This window comes from Bradysia coprophila (assembly GCF_014529535.1).
Source record: "Bradysia coprophila strain Holo2 chromosome X unlocalized genomic scaffold, BU_Bcop_v1 contig_20, whole genome shotgun sequence".
NCBI classification, from domain to species: domain Eukaryota; kingdom Metazoa; phylum Arthropoda; class Insecta; order Diptera; family Sciaridae; genus Bradysia; species Bradysia coprophila.
In genome coordinates, this window is record NW_023503307.1 from 3,686,969 (window position 1) to 3,706,919 (window position 19,951).

The following is a 19,951-nucleotide window of genomic DNA, read 5'->3' on the forward strand; positions in this document are numbered from 1 at the left end:
TCCTCATGTTCATGACGGTCGATATGCGGCTAAATTTTGTCCCATTTCAAAAGGATTTTTAACTTACTTTCACAGTTGTATTGGTACCAAACAACCCAACCGAGCAAAGCAAATTTTAAGGCAACTGAAATGTAAAACGTTTTCTGTGCAACCATCTACCAGGCCAGCAGAACTGTAATCATGTTCATCGAAAGTGATATTGCATGTGATGTACACATATAGTGTCTTCGCTGAATTCGTTGCCGTACTCGTATGCTCGCAACTGAATGAGAATCAAAATGTATCGTTCCTGTTATATACATATATAAATTGCTCGTACATATCAATAGTTTTGCATTGGTGGGTGTGTCGGATTTAGCATAATAGTATGTTACGTGTAACACATGTGCAAATTTGTTAGAAAAAGATATTCCATTTCATTTACCATGATTTTATAGGCAATACATAGAGTAGTACATACGATATTGTAACAATTGTACAACAACAACAACTTTTTTCCACAAATTTATACAAAATTTTAAAGGAAAATGCATGGATATGTGTTATCATATCCTTAAAATGCAATTGTGTTGCATCAGCATATTAAATTAATGTTTAACGAGAATACTACAAACACTGTATTGAGCTATGTGACTTCTGTCTTTTATTTTATTGACAAGCGAAAAAAAGACTGCTCACAGTGGCGCAGCCAGTATAAAATCGATCTTTTCAAAAAATAAATTTTACAATAAATAAAAGTCATCTACTCTATTAGCTCCTAATGTTCCTAATGCTATGTGACCCACTCGGAAAATATGACAGATAAAAAGTTCGTTTAACCTATCACATACGGCTATTCATCTGTGATTGGTATATACGATAAAAATAATGTCAAGCTAAAATGCATGTTAAAAAAAATTGAAGTACAAGATTTGAAATCAACAGATTAAAAATACTTTGAGCGATGGAAGTAATAGACCCGATAATAATACTGGTCATACGAGGGTTGCCTTTTATACTTCTGGCCTAGGGCACTTCCAGCGTTTTCCTGTTCTAGTTACTGTGTAAGCAGACAACGTTGGACCTTTGTAGGGCAAACTACCACAATGACAACAAAAAGTGTCTTTCGTCTAGTCACAGGAGCCCTTCTCCCATAGGCCCTCGCAAATTTTCTTAAATTTTCACACAACATGTTTTTTTTTACTCCAGTCAAATGGGGTTGCTTGGTGGAACCAAACATATTGCTACAGGAAGACAACGTCAATACCACTCCAAACACCAACATTTGAAGATCTACCGCGATCCATGTCCAATGATGGCAATATGAAAATTTGACCCGAGGTTCCCATAGAAGTGGACCTATGATATTAGGCTTTTGTGATTAGACAAATAAACTGTTATTGTTCCTTTTTATGTTTCTCTTAGAAAGGTCCAAAGTTATCGCTAGCATAGACGCTAGCATCAAAAAACACTAAAAGTACCGATGCTACACATTTTTCCCAAAATTCCCAATCAAATGAAGACGACTGTCAGAAGGGCTCCTGTGACTAGACCGAAGAACATCTCATGGCTCTCATAAATGTAGTTCTTCCTAAAAAGGTCCAACGTTATCTGCTAGCATGGTGACAAGCATATGAAAACACTAGAAGTGCCCTAGGCCAGAAATATTAAAGGCAACCCTCGTATGCTTGCCGTCTGTGACAGATTAAAGATCAAAGTTATAGAGTTTCACATTCTAGTTGGTTTCCCCAAAAATCGCCCATTTGTAAGCTATGAGCGTTTTAGTTGTGAGCTATCTGATCCATATCTCGAATCGTACAGCAGATAGAAAGCTCTATTCAAAGACAAAGTCATAAAGTTTTGAATTCGAAGTGACTATTTGCACTTAAGTGCAAATAGTCTTTTTTTACACTATTTGCACTTAAGTGTAATTAGTGTTTTAATACACTATTTGCACTTAAGTGCAAATAGTATTCTTATGCACTAATTACACTTAAGTGCAAACAGTGTAAAAGAAGACTATTTGCACTTAAATTCATCGATTGTTCATCTTTTTTGATCCAATTTAATTTGATAACTGGTCTCAAGGGATAATTGTCATGAAGCGGACATCCACTTCTTCATTTAATCTTATTGTAAAGAGGTTACAAGAGCTTACATAGCCTCTTCTTCGCTATTCGCACACTGTAAGGTAAAAAACATGAATCCAGATATTATTTTTAGGACAGAATTCGCTCAGAAACTGAAAATATATGGAGAGATGATGATATAAATGACCAGAAAATGATCTTGTCAGAAAAATTACATAATGGTAGCTTTCGAAACCAAATATTATTAATGTATTCATTCAGTCTTTATATCAGAATAATTAGATCAAATAGTCAGCTTATATTAACCTTTTATGAATCGTATGGTTGAGGTGTTTGTTTTGTTCCTAATTCATCCTTCTACAGATTGTGTGAGGGAGGAGTTTTCTTTAATACAACTAAATTCATCCTTCTACAAACTTTGCAATAAAAGAGTTTTGTTTGGTCTTACGAGATTCGTCCTTCTCCATCCACATGCTGAGTAAGGGCGTAGTTTGGTTTGTTATAACTGAATTCAGCCTTGTACAAACTGTTAAGGAGGATTTTGGCTTGTTCCTACTGAATTCATCCTTCTACAAACTTTGCAATGAAAGAGTTTTGTTTGGTCCTACCGAATTCGTCATTCTCCATCTACATTACTGCGCAGGGATGTTGTTTGGTTTGTTCCAACTGAATTCATCCTTCTACAAACTGTTAAGAAAGGTTTTTGGCTTGTTCCTACTGAATTCATCCTTCTACAAATTGTATTAGGAAGGTGTCTGTTTGATCAACTGAAATCATCCTTCTACAAATTGAAGCGGATATTCCAGCTAATTTGTGACTTTTCGAAATATTTTCACCAAATGTTAACAGATTTCGGTAAACTTTTTTTCCCTGAAAGCTGTTGGCCAGACGCGTAGTGTTAGTCAGTGGCCCAAATTCTCAGGGAGATACCACCATTAAAGTGTGTGCATTTTTTTACTAATTTGTGAAAAGACGCGTAGTTTGACACCAATATGAGGTCATTATAGGCATAAAGTCTCGGGGAGATATGACCAAAAAATGTTTGTTTGGTTTTAGCTAAATTTCGACATTTCGAGATGTTCCCATAAATCTTCTAACGATGCCGAAATTACTACATTGAAAAGTTACTGCATATTACGTCACGAAAAGAATAGCTTTGGGTTGATCAGGTGGGTGAGTGAAGTAAGTGAAAGCAGCTTCCCAGTGGTGATAAGTGACGTCCTCGAATTTTACCTCGCCGATGTTATCTCGAAAAATTTTGTAACAATTTTTTTAAACGGTTTTGAGCCAACATTTTGACATTAGGTTATTTTTGTTCGACCTTGACAAAAGGCTACTTCCTCAAAAAGTGCGAATAGTGAAGAAGAGGCACAATGTGCGAATAGTCTCTTCTCGGATCAGCAATTATGGTCAATAGAAAGAATCGTAAGGATACGTACTTTTCGGTCATGTGCAATGTGCATTAATAAGTTGATTTTTTTCCCATACTTAAATTGAAGTTAATTACAATGTTCTAATACACTATTTGCACTTAAGTTAAATTAGGAAAAAGACTATTTGACCTTCCAGAGGTTAGCAGTCGCTATGGAACACGATTTTGCGCAGCGCAAAATAGTGTTTCCATAGCGACTGCTAACCTCTGGAAGGTCAAATAGTCTTTTTCCTAATTTAACTTAAGTGCAAATAGTGTATTACAAGACTAATTGCACTTAAGTGCAATAGTGTATTACAAGATTAATTGCACTTAAGTGCAAATAGTGTATTAGAAGACTAATTGCACTTAAGTGCAAATAGTGTAAAAGAAGACTAATTGCACTTAAGTGCAAATAGCACGCGCGCTTTTGAATCTAGTCGAACACATGTTTTATAGTTTTTCCCAAAAATCGCCCATTTTGGGCAGCTAGACATGAGTACTATTATTTGAAGCAGCCAATAAAAAGTTTTAAAAGACATTAAGTGTCAAGTGTTCTGCATCGAATTTTAGTCGAGAGACTAATCATCCGCACTAAAACGACCAATAATAGTTTCTAGATGGCTACAGTTGAACTCATATTTCGGAAAGATAACAGTACTTGGGAAATAAAAAAGTCTCAATTAAAAATACAATTTTGAGCTTGATTTAGAGTTTTTCAACCGTCTTACTAGTCGGAACAAAAAAAATCTATTGTTGCAGCGTGTGAGTTTATAATTTACTGAGTCAGTGTATTTTAGACTCGCCACAACACATCATTACTTACGACTCTGTAGTATTGTTGATCTACACCAAATTTTAAAAGCTGTTATCTTATGTATCTATATATATTTCCTGCGCAAAATATGGCATTATAATGTTCGGTGGCTGAATTTGTGAATCTTTGTCAGTTACCAGCTTTGAATCCTCCGCATCTAAAAAGATGTGTGCTTGGTACGTTAACAAATGGCCCAATGCTTTTGATAATTTCAAGGTACTGAGACTAGAATAATAACAATATAACTGCTCGTGNAATCAAATCAACAGATTAAAAATACTTTGAGCGATGGAAGTAATAGACCCGATAATAATACTGGTCATACGAGGGTTGCCTTTTATACTTCTGGCCTAGGGCACTTCCAGCGTTTTCCTGTTCTAGTTACTGTGTAAGCAGACAACGTTGGACCTTTGTAGGGCAAACTACCACAATGACAACAAAAAGTGTCTTTCGTCTAGTCACAGGAGCCCTTCTCCCATAGGCCCTCGCAAATTTTCTTAAATTTTCACACAACATGTTTTTTTTTACTCCAGTCAAATGGGGTTGCTTGGTGGAACCAAACATATTGCTACAGGAAGACAACGTCAATACCACTCCAAACACCAACATTTGAAGATCTACCGCGATCCATGTCCAATGATGGCAATATGAAAATTTGACCCGAGGTTCCCATAGAAGTGGACCTATGATATTAGGGCTTTTGTGATTAGACCAAATAAACTGTTATTGTTCCCTTTTGATAGTTTCTCTTAGAAAGGTCCAAAGTTATCTGCTAGCATAGACGCTAGCATCAAAAAACACTAAAAGTACCCGATGCTACACATTTTTCCCAAAATTCCCAATCAAATGAAGACGACTGTCAGAAGGGCTCCTGTGACTAGACCGAAGAACATCTCATGGCTCTCATAAATGTAGTTCTTCCTAAAAAGGTCCAACGTTATCTGCTAGCATGGTGACAAGCATATGAAAACACTAGAAGTGCCCTAGGCCAGAAATATAAAAGGCAACCCTCGTATGCTTGCCGTCTGTGACAGATTAAAAGTCAAAGTTATAGAGTTTCACATTCTAGTTGGTTTTCCCCAAAAATCGCCCATTTGTAAGCTATGAGCGTTTTAGTTGTGAGCTATCTGATCCATATCTCGAATCGTACAGCAGATAGAAAGCTCTATTCAAAGACAAAGTCATAAAGTTTTGAATTCGAAGTGACTATTTGCACTTAAGTGCAAATAGTCTTTTTTTACACTATTTGCACTTAAGTGTAATTAGTGTTTTAATACACTATTTGCACTTAAGTGCAAATAGTATTCTAATGCACTAATTACACTTAAGTGCAAACAGTGTAAAAGAAGACTATTTGCACTTAAATTCATCGATTGTTCATCTTTTTTGATCCAATTTTAATTTGATAACTGGGTCTCAAGGCGATATTGTCATGAAGCGGACATCCACTTCTTCATTTAATCTTATTGTAAAGAGGTTACAAGAGCTTACATAGCCTCTTCTTCGCTATTCGCACACTGTAAGGTAAAAAACATGAATCCAGATATTATTTTTAGGACAGAATTCGCTCAGAAACTGAAAATATATGGAGAGATGATGATATAAATGACCAGAAAATGATCTTGTCAGAAAAATTACGTAATGGTAGCTTTCGAAACCAAATATTATTAATGTATTCATTCAGTCTTTATATCAGAATAATTAGATCAAATAGTCAGCTTATATTAACCTTTTATGAATCGTATGGTTGAGGTGTTTGTTTTGTTCCTAATTCATCCTTCTACAGATTGTGTGAGGGAGGAGTTTTCTTTAATACAACTAAATTCATCCTTCTACAAACTTTGCAATAAAAGAGTTTTGTTTGGTCTTACCGAATTCGTCCTTCTCCATCCACATGCTGAGTAAGGGCGTAGTTTGGTTTGTTATAACTGAATTCAGCCTTGTACAAACTGTTAAGGAAGGATTTTGGCTTGTTCCTACTGAATTCATCCTTCTACAAACTTTGCAATGAAAGAGTTTTGTTTGGTCCTACCGAATTCGTCATTCTCCATCTACATACTGCGCAGGGATGTTGTTTGGTTTGTTCCAACTGAATTCATCCTTCTACAAACTGTTAAGAAAGGTTTTTGGCTTGTTCCTACTGAATTCATCCTTCTACAAATTGTATTAGGAAGGTGTCTGTTTGATCAACTGAAATCATCCTTCTACAAATTGAAGCGGATATTCCAGCTAATTTGTGACTTTTCGAAATATTTTCACCAAATGTTAACAGATTTCGGTAAACTTTTTTTCCCTGAAAGCTGTTGGCCAGACGCGTAGTGTTAGGTCAGTGGCCCAAATTCTCAGGGAGATACCACCATTAAAGTGTGTGCATTTTTTTAGCTAATTTGTGAAAAGACGCGTAGTTTGACACCAATATGAGGTCATTATAGGCATAAAGTCTCGGGGAGATATGACCAAAAAATGTTTGTTTGGTTTTAGCTAAATTTCGACATTTCGAGATGTTCCCACTAAATCTCTAACGATGCCGAAATTACTACATTGAAAAGTTACTGCATATTACGTCACGAAAAGAATAGCTTTGGGTTGATCAGGTTGGGTGAGTGAAGTAAGTGAAAGCAGCTTCCCAGTGGTGATAAGTGACGTCCTCGAATTTTACCTCGCCGATGTTATCTCGAAAAATTTTGTAACAATTTTTTTAAACGGTTTTGAGCCAACATTTTGACATTAGGTTATTTTGTTCGACCTTGACAAAAGGCTACTTCCTCAAAAAGTGCGAATAGTGAAGAAGAGGCACAATGTGCGAATAGTCTCTTCTCGGATCAGCAATTATGGTCAATAGAAAGAATCGTAAGGATACGTACTTTTCGGTCATGTGCAATGTGCATTAATAAGTTGATTTTTTTCCCATACTTAAATTGAAGTTAATTACAATGTTCTAATACACTATTTGCACTTAAGTTAAATTAGGAAAAAGACTATTTGACCTTCCAGAGGTTAGCAGTCGCTATGGAACACGATTTTGCGCAGCGCAAAATAGTGTTCCATAGCGACTGCTAACCTCTGGAAGGTCAAATAGTCTTTTTCCTAATTTAACTTAAGTGCAAATAGTGTATTACAAGACTAATTGCACTTAAGTGCAAATAGTGTATTACAAGATTAATTGCACTTAAGTGCAAATAGTGTATTAGAAGACTAATTGCACTTAAGTGCAAATAGTGTAAAAGAAGACTAATTGCACTTAAGTGCAAATAGCACGCGCCTTTTGAATTCTAGTCGACACATGTTTTATAGTTTTTCCCAAAAATCGCCCATTTGGGAGCTATGAACGTTTTAATTGGGAGCTACGTGACTCATATTTGGAAAGAACAGCAGATAAAAAGTTCAATTAAAAGACAAAGCTTTAGAGTTTCACGTTCTAGTCGATGCATATAATATGTCAGTGTTTTCCCCAAAACTCGCTTATAGCTACCAAATAAGCGTTTATGTTATCTATATCTTGGCAAATATGGCAGTTATAAGGTTCGGTGGGAGTGACGCTTACAGCTTTGACTCGCAAAAAGAAATGCGTCACAAATGGCAGATGATGAGGAAATAAAAACAACTGATTGAAAAATTGGTTTCTATGTTTCTAAAAATCACAAATAGTGATGTCACACAAACTATGTGATAATGAATGTGAGATTACCCATCTCAGACCTAACGAAATCATTTTAATTTATGGGAAGTTGTATTTTTTGAGAATTAATTTATTTTGAAAATACGCTTTATATTCAAGTGGAAACCAGTGAGGCAGTGTTAATGAAATCTCATAATTGCAAATAGTTTTTAGCCGAAGCTTTAAGCGTCACCCCCACCGATATCAGTTCTTTTGTAAGTGGATATAAGGACTCGCGGCACATCTCGATTATCGATTTATAGATTATTTTCAATAAAGTTTTATTTGAATCAAACAATTCTGTGTCATTCCTATGATGTTCATAATCCACAAATTTTACCAACCAAATCAAGAAGAAAACCTAACAAAGTCAGTTTGAGAGAAAACATCAATTCCTTTTAATGCCATCTACACTTTCATTCCAGTGGTTTAGGGTGTACGCTTTTGATTAGCAACTTTTATTTTATTTGAGTCTCAGCGAAACTCTAGCTAGCATTTAACAATTCAAAAAAGCTACTAATATTTAATCTTAGCTTCTAATATCTATATTATACTGTTAAGAACATACACGAAAAGTATTACATTGTTGAAGGAGATTAAAAACTACTTGATGATCGGCCCAAGCCTGAAAATCTATCTATCAGTGAAACCTAACTCAATAAAGAAATATTTTTTGCCGATTCAAATTTAATATCTTTGAATAAAGCATTGTCTTCCCTACAGATGTCACACATCACACAGAACGAAAGCTTCTTTAATGTCTCGCATCGCGAGCTGTCTGAAGTGCCTTTCCGTGAATGAGATATTTATAACAATGGTGTATTGAAAAAGATTGAAAAAGGTACATGTCGAGAAAGACAAAAAATTTAATGAATTGCTAAAGCTTAACCGGAAATAACCAGACGAAATTTGAGAACTTTGTGAGGTGTGCCATCTGTACTTTGTTTGATGGAAATAGTCAGACGCCATTTGGAATCTGTCAAGTATACAAAAATATACACATGATACTCATACCAGAGAATGTATGAATTGTCAGTTCATGAGGGTCTCTAAATGCAAACAGTCGCATTTTCTGTGTCGGTAAAAATTAAACCTTTTTATACATAACTGTATATGTCTACATAAGTGACTTAATTTTCTACCACTGATTAAATGTGCAAATTCTGATTTATTAGTTGTGTGCCTTAGAAAAATGATGTGATTGCTTTAATAACATAAACTTAATTGCATGTAAAAAAAAGAAGAATCGGACGAAGACGTGATACATTTTATTGGTGAAAAGTTTAATTTTTTGTGTGTGGAATCAAAAATAATAAATAAAAAAAAGAGAAAACAAAAATTTTGTTTAATCGTAAAATTCAAGGGAATTCAAAATGATTCATATTGGTGATGGCACATGGAATTTGCGAGTCTTTATTACCGACTTGCACGTTGAGAAGACCTTGCGGGTTAAAGGAGATTTACACATTGGTGGCGTTATGTTGAGATTGGTGGATCCAGGTTGGTTCAAAAGAGTTTTCATTTGAATTTTTTTTTATTTACATTTTTTCGGTCGGTCAAATTATTATGTAAAACGGTTGACACTATCACTTGATGTCGTTGCTACAAAAAAAAATTCTTCTAATTTTACTACCACGAAGACGAAAAAAAAACAACAATTTTATCAATGCTCGCTAATGATTACAAAATATACAATTTTGCTGTTGTTTAATTCTTAGAGGCCGTCGTTGCATGTGTTGGTGTGCTTAAAGATTCGGTTTGGATAGAAAAAGTTTATCAGTCGTACAGTTTTATATTCGGAATGGTGCCAATGTATGGGTGTAAAGTGCTTTGCTCAGCAATAGCTCAATCGTCATCTGTTTTTATATATATGTTATTTTTGAACATAAAACGTTACCATATAGTCGCTCATTCTCAAGGTACCAGTGGCGTCTGCTTTGATTTTCAATGAAAAGAAACCAGTTGTTTATGTGTTCTCCTCATTCAATTATACTACCTACATGAACCAAAATACACAACTACACCGATTTCTAACCGAATTTATTTAAAAATTTACATATCCTGCTGTGAATGTAAAAACCAAAAATACTTTTAAAAGCAGCCCTCGAGAGCCGAGGTAAATTTGTTTACATTTTTTTTTTCAGACACACACCGTGTGCAGTGTACAGTGTGTGATAGAGAAATTATTTGGGTGTTAGATGAATGGATCACTTCCACAAAGTCTCTGTGGGACTGAATGATTCTTTGACTTTTCTTTATTATTTATTTCTAAAAATAAACGATTTGACAAGTTATTACCTTTGAAACGTGCGTTAGTTGTGGTTATTTTTGGATATTTCGGATTTTTTTCTGCTGTTGTTGTTATTTCGTTCAGTGTAAAAATGCCAAGAATTGAGAATGATATTAACTTTGTTGCAATTGAGATCATTCGAACGAAACACGTTCGACGGCAGCATGAATTTGATTTAGTTGCACTATGAGTGTGACTATAATATACAGCACTGACGTCAGTCTCGTTTCGGACTGAAAACATTATTCACATGAAATTTGTAGTAAATTTCCATATCTGTTGGTTTTTCGAAGAAAAAAAACGTATGCATCAATGATTAAAATAATTCGTTCATTGACATCTTAATGGCTTCATTGATTTTGGATTTTATTAGAAGCGAGATGTTTAATCGTCCGAAACCTTAAGACCCATAGAACGTTGATCCTACAAAAAAAGAAAAATAGAATCATCATCTACGAGTCGTTTACGTCATTTCTTATTTATGTAGGTCTACATGTAGGTACCCATTTCAGCTGTGGAAATATTGACAATATGATGAATCGACCGACTCTTTAAAATTATTTTTTTCTTTGTAAAAAAGGGAACGAAACTTGACTCATGCAAAAAGTGTCGTCTATTACATTTTTAAAGAAAATAAATTAATTGGAGTGCGGGTTTCGTTCAAAGAAAATGTGTCTGCGTTTGCGAGGATTCGATGGTTTATTTATTGAATAGACAATTTATCACTTATCTTTCGTCCGAAGCGGGATTGATATATTCAGATCCTACCACATAGCTGTACGTTCGCCAACGTGAACAGAACATAAACATAATATATTTCACAAGTTTTTTGTTGTTGTTGTTGTTTATTAAATAGCAGGTTCTTTAACGCAGACTTTTTTATCTGTTCTGTTCAATGTATATAAAAGTGGAGAGACACAACGCAAAATAGACAAGTTTTCTTCTGCCAAACATCAAAAGCAGTTATAAATTCTATAATTGAACACTGGTGAACAGGTAGAATATTATATATATATAAACATGTACGGCATATACATATGTATGTTGGAGGCTATATATCTCTTTCTCGAAGATGTGACGAATGTAATAAATAAATAAATACACAAACAATAGTTGTACATATAGAATATAGATAGATGTAATACTAAAAGTTATTGACTTTTCATTTATTTATTTTCATTAAAATATCTATATGTTTTCCGTACAGCAATCTATTAATGCTAAAAATTAATCCAGACGTCTGCCATATTTTATACTAATGAAAAGATTATCATTTTCGTAGAATGTGTTATCGTTCATTCAATAAAGTAGTTTTTTTTACGTCATGAATAATCGTGTCGATAGCTTTACTTCACATTATATATACACTTTTGAAGGAGGATGACTCATTTTCTATAATTCTCCTTAATGCTTGATGAATAATAAATGAAAACAAAATTCACTCTCCAATTGTAAATGGCAACAGTTTCGTTTGTTACTCATTCCATTTTTTTATTTATTATTATTATCTCGTCTCCCATTCATTGGCAAGTTCAAATATTAAAAGTTTTGTCGTCACTTGAAAAGTTTGTCTCTAACTCGACAAAATCTATTTCAAGTCTATTCGTTCTAGCATCGTATCGTTTATGATCCATTGTTTTTGTACTATTAATGGCGGTCTTCCGCTTGACAAATTCGTATTTGCTTTATTAGTATTAGTCTTATTAGGAACCAGGGACTATTTTTGAGGTTAATAGGTTTCCCGGTTTTTCTTGAAATTTCTTGAAATCGAGATATTGCAGAAAACAGTGTCTTGTTTTCTTGAATTTTCATGATTTTCTTTCTCGAATTTTCCTGGATTTTTGGAACTTCTCGAATTTTCCTGGATTTCTTGAATTTTCCTGGATTTCTAGAATTTCTTGAATTTTTCTGACTTTCTCAAATTTCTTCAATTTTCAATCAAGAAAATCAAGATCCTTACATTTTTTCACTATGAGCGATCTACGAGGCAATCTATGAAGAGCAAGCGGGGACACCAGATCATATCATAACGGTCATGACCAAATACAACACATTGTTTTGCCATTCTAAACTCAATTTAGAATCGTACCTTCAAAGTAATTGAAGCACAATGCAGTTTTGGAATTAAATCAGTGAACACACGTCATATAGAGAAAAAGAGGAAAGGCCAAACTGTAGCTATTTATAATTGAATGAGTTTATTCAAATTAACGAAAGAAAAAAATCGGAATGCAGAGAAATTTATAATGGAAAAAAAATTATTATCTTCTTCACCACGACAGTAAATAAACGAAATATAACAGATATAACAAGCGGATATATCTTTCGTAGCGATTAGTATATTTAGCTAAAAACTATCTGAATGCTTGAATTACATTCTTAATGAGTGTTCCATCCATATATTTTTTTAAATGTTACCCATACCAATTTCAGTCTTAAAAAGACATGTAAATGCTGTTCACGTTTCCGATTAATTGTTTCCGTTTTTATTTTGGTTAACGTGAAATATTGTATACGTACGAACTGACAAAAATATTATTAGGGTGGCCGATGTCATTTAGTTCTGGCAAGGAGTAATACCTTTAGGTAAATTGGTGAACAATTTTCGGTTATTTGTAGTGATTCTTTGACTTAACAATTTCGGAAAACAAATTCGATTAGCGTAGTTTGCTGATTTAAAATATACACATACACGATATAATCGTCTGCTGTCGTAACGCAATCGCATGACCGGTCGCCTCGTAGGAATAAGTTTTTACAGTCTATAAACTCGACGTATCAGTGAACAACTTACAACTTCGATCAACTTAGAATCCACTCGAAATGTAAGCTGAATAAAATGTCGTGTTGACAACATTCTATTTCTAATCCATGTTGCTCTTCATTACTGGAATTTATGATTCTCATTTTCGTTTGATAATTATGCGATAGCTGCTGAAGTGGCTGTTAAAGTTTTACATTATTTTAATCTAAGGCTTCACAAGTGTAATTGTGTTTTCTTGAAGGTATGTTTTTGTCAGCAATGATTGTAAAAGATTTTTTTTTCCTTTACAAATAAACATAAAATTCCGAACATAACATTTCAAAGCGATGTCAAAGAATTCCAAACGTTGGCAAAGAAATTATATTCGTTTCATTACATATACAATATCAATGAAAAATTGTATGAATGTACTATATATATACCATAGTCGTCGTCCCGTACACCGAGAGTCTAGCATTCATTTCACGTACGTGATAAATGCAAGAATTAAAATGATCTCAAATACAAAATTTTCGTATAAAAATATTTTTCGGTCTAATAATGACACTGAAAAATTGTTTCACAAATTCTTTATATTTTTTTTTGTGTGTGTATTCCATTCGTTCGAATGTAGTTCAAGGTTAAACGGTTGATTGGAATAAACAATTTGCATTGCCGTTGCAATTCAATCGACAAAAATATTCATTTTCACAAAACAAATTGATCGGGCGAGCATTTTATAAATTCGAATAAAAGACAGCATTTTAATGATTGTTTTAAAGTTAATGAAAAGATATTCATTGCGCTTGGCATTATACACTATTATCGGCACACAGACATTACATTCACACATACGATACAAACTCTTTTTTTTTAAATGAATAAATTGACGACGATCGATCAACGCGTAATTCTTCTTATATGTCCATGCACTATACAGTGCAAATACACCCTACAGCTATTTTGTGCGAGGCTATGGTGTGTTCGCTCAATTGACTTTTACCAGCTTATCATTCATTTTAAAACAAAATCGTACAACTTTATGTGAGAGTTAACCGTCGTATAAAGTAAAATCGACATGCGATTTGATGAATGTTAAGTCCGGGTTATGTGAACTGCTTCATAGTGGGTACCCATCTTCTATGGTTTCATTGGTTTCATCGGTTTCATGTATGGAATGTTTGTGGTTTCAAAGCATCCACTGAAACAAATACTTTACAGTGTTATTTATACAGATGTATCGTGTTAAAAAAAATTTTTAAACACCAGAGAGTGTGACGTGTGATGATCATACATATTACATATATTGTGTAGTCGTATGAAAATATTTATGAAAAAATAAATAAATTCATTTTCCAATATGCTTACGTTTATTACTTGTTGTGCTTATTGTTGTTGACATAAAATATGCACTAAATGGCGATATCAATTAAATTGTCATTTAGCTCGGTGTCGATAAACACACACATCTCAGACACAATTTCTCACATTTGTATCCTTCTAATGGTTTAGTGGCTGTACTGTGCACGCTTGTTTTTAAATACCAAACGTTTCAATTCATTCAGAATACGATGATATGAACTATATATATTTTCCAAACACAACATATCGTATATGTTTCCACTTGATACGGTTCATATGAATTTATTAAAATTTATTAGATATAATTATATGATTATGGGTATTGCCCTTCTTTCGTCTCTTTTTCTGTTTGTAACAACATAAACCGACATTATTATATCATTTCGATGTAAATGAATGTTCATTTTATAAAGATGAATAACTTCATTCAAATTAAAAATTTTTTCTTTACCGTGAATTACTCTACGAAAAGAAAACTCTTTCGAGTACTGTGGAACGACAACAAATTCAAAACAAATTTTTACGCGCCTTATTGTTCCAACATTAAAATTTTTTATTCGGGAAAAAATTTCCCGAAAACGACAATTTTATAAAACGATTTTAATGACACAATCCAAAAGGTAAAACAAACATTTCTTCCCTCGAACACTCCAGAAAATGTAACCGATCACAATATTACACAATAAACTACAAATTTACGCTGATTTCGTCTTTATAAGACTCATCAGTGCACCTTTGTTGCTTGCAACCATGTGCATATCAGCGTGTTCAAATTCAAACTAAAAAATAATTTGAATTTGATCACAACACAACACAGTCTGAACAGCATATTGCGAAACAAAGGATCGTGACGTCATAACATATATATGTGACGTCACGATCCTTTGTTTCGCAATATGCTGTTCAGACTGTGTTGTGTTGTGATCAAATTCAAATTATTTTTTAGTTTGAATTTGAACACGCTGATATGCACATGGTTGCAAGCAACAAAGGTGCACTGATGAGTCTTATAAAGACGAAATCAGCGTAAATTTGTAGTTTATTGTGTAATATTGTGATCGGTTACATTTTCTGGAGTGTTCGAGGGAAGAAATGTTTGTTTTACCTTTTGGATTGTGTCATTAAAATCGTTTTATAAAATTGTCGTTTTCGGGGAATTTTTTCCCGAATAAAAAATTTTAATGTTGGAACAATAAGGCGCGTAAAAATTTGTTTTGAACTTCATTCAAATTGAGTGTATCTTCATTTCGCTAAATTGCTGTTATTTAACAATTTAATTCATTATATTTTCCGATGCGCAACTATTGATTTATCTTGCAATGAGATCCCAAACGCAAATTATTCACCTTCAATTATTGCGAAATGGCATTTATTTTTTCTCGTTCGTCATTAAATAGTGTAACGGATTCGCTGGAAATAAAATTGAAAGCTATGCAAAACGGTGTGTGATTCAATAATTTCCATTAATCAGTTGGTGGAATATTACATGAAGATTACATGGTAACTAATGACTTATTTCTGCAGTGCTGATAATGTTGAGTGCGTCAATATTTCATCCGAATAAATTGTTAATCCAACTTGCTTCCGTACATAAAATCTTGTTCGTAATTAGTGTCTGAATAGGTCTAGTAAGCGTGATGTCAACTTCGGGTTCATAGATATTACCGCCTTTTGCGTAAAGTGCCCCATTAACACACTTAATAGGTAAATACATAGAGTTACTGGCTCTCAAGCAGGGCTTATTATTCGGAGCACTTAAGAATTTTAAGGGATTTTAAGAATTTAGTTCTTGAAAATCTTAAAAATTCTGTAAACTTTAGAACTTTTAGGAAATGTAATGTGCAAAATTTGCAAACTTTAGATGCCTCTGTTGCATAAATCTTTGTATGAATCTCGATGCAAAGTATGTTATTAAGCTCACAATGTAATGTGTATTGTGACATTCGACCACCGTCATAATTTCAGTTCTAGAGCCTAATAAAGTGCTTCGCCCTCGATGTCATAAATAGTCATTTCTTGTCGCAAGTACGCGAAATGTGGGACTAGAAATCGTAGCTATGAGAGATGAGAGATTATGCTTTGCCATCGGCTCGAAATAAAACCTGCCGCACAACAAACTTCGCAGCAAAAGCCAAATTTGATATTTTTGTTTTGAGTGTTTCGGCAGAGAAATTGTGCCAAATTTGCACAAAATACCAACTTCTAAATGATTTTTTCTAGATTTCACGATGGAATGCCCCCATTGCGCTTGTAAACATTCTGTCCCCACGTCCGTCCCCAGTGTGCATTATTTAATGTTATTTTAACTAAGTACTCTTTATATACACACGAACTGTAAAGGAATGTATGTCGATCCAACATTGTAATGTGTGCTAAGGGTGCTGAGATTATTCATTACTATACACACTGGACTTGATAGGATGGTTTAGTACAGCAGCACAAATCGCCAATCGTTCTATGACGTTATAATGCACGTCCTCCAACATTGACCCATATTTCGTGCGGTATGCACGTCAAAATCGATGTGATAGAATTATTCATTTGACATTCACTCTTTCACTTCTATTCTGTTTGATCTATTTAGTCATTTTACGTGTTACGGCATGTTTCACTTTCATTTACATTGCCTAATAGCCTTCGGGTCGGACTGTAACACCACACTTATCAAATAGAAAATTTGCAACCTCGGAAGTAATATACTATTTTATCAATAACGTTTGACACTGACAAAAAAGACTTGGTAATCTTACATGTTACATGTAACTTTGTCTCCAGGTAATCTGTGCTATTTACTTCAGTTGTATTTTTCGTATGGAGAGCTACAGCTGTGGAAGCTGTTGTAGGTTACCTGGAGAGTTACCTGCAACAGGTAAGATTTTCAGCTCTTATTTGTCAGTGTACTAGCCATCGCATGTTTCATGTAAAGACTCGTAATTTTATTGGGTCGTGGATCTGTGGTGTCTGTGGTGATTATTGTTCCACCTAGAGTTACAGATTTGTATTTTCATTCATGAATGAGAGTACCAACGTCCCATTCTTGTCCGAGAATTGGTAACCTATTCCGTTTCATTTTCTGATTAGTGTTTCAAGATCAATAACTGGTCGTCCTACCCTGATAAATCTAATTCTAAAAAAAAATTAATTTTGCTCAGTGAAAAAGGTAAACATTTCTTTATACGTTCTTCAATATTAACGGGGATAGAAAATGTCGAATATGTAGACTTGTTCACTACGCTTTAGTGTATAGAGGCTGAACTAATTTTGAGTGCTCGTATGTGTTGCAATTTGAAATTTTTAGTTCCAGTTTTTGTATGAGCGCGAACAATTGTTGGTTTTTTGTGTATATATATATACTTGGTATTCTAGGTTCCACCCAACCGTGGCGCCCACTCCTCACCGTCAATTTAATAATTTATAACAAGTATTTTGCTTGACAGTATCGTATTAAGTATCATAAAAATTACTTAAATAAATGAGCATCTTCATGCCATGACCTATCATAAACAGAAATAAATTTTACTAAACGAAATTGTGTCACCATTTTAATATAAACGCTAATTAATTACATTTAAAATTGATTACCAGCCTTTTTATGATGTTTGTTGGCACATCACGTCGCATTATATACGACTAAAGAACTTATGTAGCGACGCATGTAGTTATAAAAGAAGAAAAAAAATTGAATGAGCGTGACAAAGTTTATTATTTCCAAAGACTAGAATATAATTCATTGTTGTAAAAATGTGCTGTACTCTATGGATGGTTGTAAAGTTGATTAAATGCCACTAAGTTGAAAATACGATCTTATGGTCGCAATAAAGTTTTTCTTGTCTAAATCATTGATTTGTTTTGAAAAATCAATACATTCTAGTAAGATATATATAACTTATGGAAGGAAACATTCACAACTGGCCAAATGTTGTGTACACACACAGCAACTCTCATATTTTACAAATTAAATTGTAGTCTATATCCAACTACAAACCATAAATCTTTTAATAATAGAACTGCCACAAGGATACTCATGCGTATGTGGAAGTATATATCAATTAACGTTGTGGAAATCATGTAAAAGTTAATTAAACTAATTTTCTTGTAGTTGGTGTTTGGTCGCCGTTTTATTGCAGCCAACTAAATTTTGTTGTAACACATACTCCAGGTGAACAATATAATATGACAGAGTTTACTCACTTATTGCGTTATAACATGCTCGGTTTGATCAAAATGAATCTGTGGTGTTTTAATATAGTAAATTGTTGGTCATTGAATCACTTTCGTTATTGCTGGAAATCGGTGATTTGAGGGAACTAAAGTCAATTTGGTGTCAATGCAATTATCCTTTTCACTGACAAGAGCTTGACTCGCTCGTATGACGTGCATTTTCGAATATGCACACCTTTATAGAAAATAGTAGGTTACCATACAGGGAAGCTTATTACACACACGAGAATTGTACATTACGTGAGCACGAAACATCACTATTACTTCCGTGCGTTGTAATATTGTCTTACCGCAAAAATGTCGAGAGCATGTATAATGTTCACAACATTCGTCATGTGCTGTAGAAAATATCAAACATTTCTTTATGCTTATCACGCACCACGTGGACGATAGTGATTACTCATATGGTGAGAGAACTGTTTTTGTCTTCTGGTTTATTTATCGGCGAATGAATACCTTTTTTTCATAAAATCGCTGCTTACGTCATGCGATCAACATATTTCTGATTTAGCAGAATTTTGGTTATGGAATTGGCCATCGTCTTCGTTCCATCTCATTGCTTGGAATTTAAAGCCACAAATAGTTCTGCGTATAGGGTTGAAAAATCGATTGAAACCAGTCCTTCAGTTATAAATTGAATGACATCATTATAATGTTTTTTGTACCCAAAAAAAAGAGAAAAAAATCCGACTAACCGAGCAATAAAATTGGAAGGAATGGTTTCAACATAAAATTCTATTTTCGAAATTTTCATCGGTTATTAGGTGGGAAGCTGTAGGTTATTATTTCGCTCTGAATTTATGATAACATTTTCAGATGTGTTTTTTTTTTTCAAAGGTTAACACATATTTATTGAGAAGGTCATCGACGGATGTATAATTCTGATGCTTCATTTCGAAGAAAGTGTAGTGAAAATAATCACCAATAACCTTCACAGAAAAATCCGCGTCACTTCTTCATTCTCTCATCTTCTCAACGAAATTGTCGATCCATTCATCGATAAGACATCAAATATTACATTAAATTGATAGATGCCGGAAAATATGAGTAAAAGTAAATGGATGTTGTATGCAGCTCAACAAAAACCATCACAATATCGAGAATTTGAATGCATGACCTAGGCTCGTGTTTATCGCATATTTATGTATACACGTTCCTGTATTGATACGGTGCGATGGAACAACCCAACAGACGGTTATATATTATTTGTTTTGTGTGCCATGCTGTGAAAGTTTAATTGAACCATCAAAATAAACATTGCAATCAGTAATAAATCAGCTAAAACTAATCAATCAAAGTATCGACTCCGACATTGATAACACACATTTCCACCGAAGTATGTATAAAAATCTGTGAATGTAAAAGGTGTACACGCATTTT

At 33.9% G+C, this 19,951-nt stretch overlaps 1 protein-coding gene across 1 annotated transcript in view; it reads left to right on the plus strand.

Annotated features, from left to right (window-relative positions):
* The first annotated feature begins 8,963 nt into the window (after nucleotides 1-8,963).
* The window catches only part of LOC119068676 (unc-112-related protein), a 33,971-nt gene continuing 22,983 nt past the window's right edge, over nucleotides 8,964-19,951 (plus strand). The window contains exon 1 of the mRNA XM_037172357.1: nucleotides 8,964-9,455. Within this exon, the coding sequence (XP_037028252.1) occupies nucleotides 9,329-9,455 (127 nt within the window). The 5' untranslated portion in view covers nucleotides 8,964-9,328. The remainder of the gene's footprint in view (nucleotides 9,456-19,951) is intronic.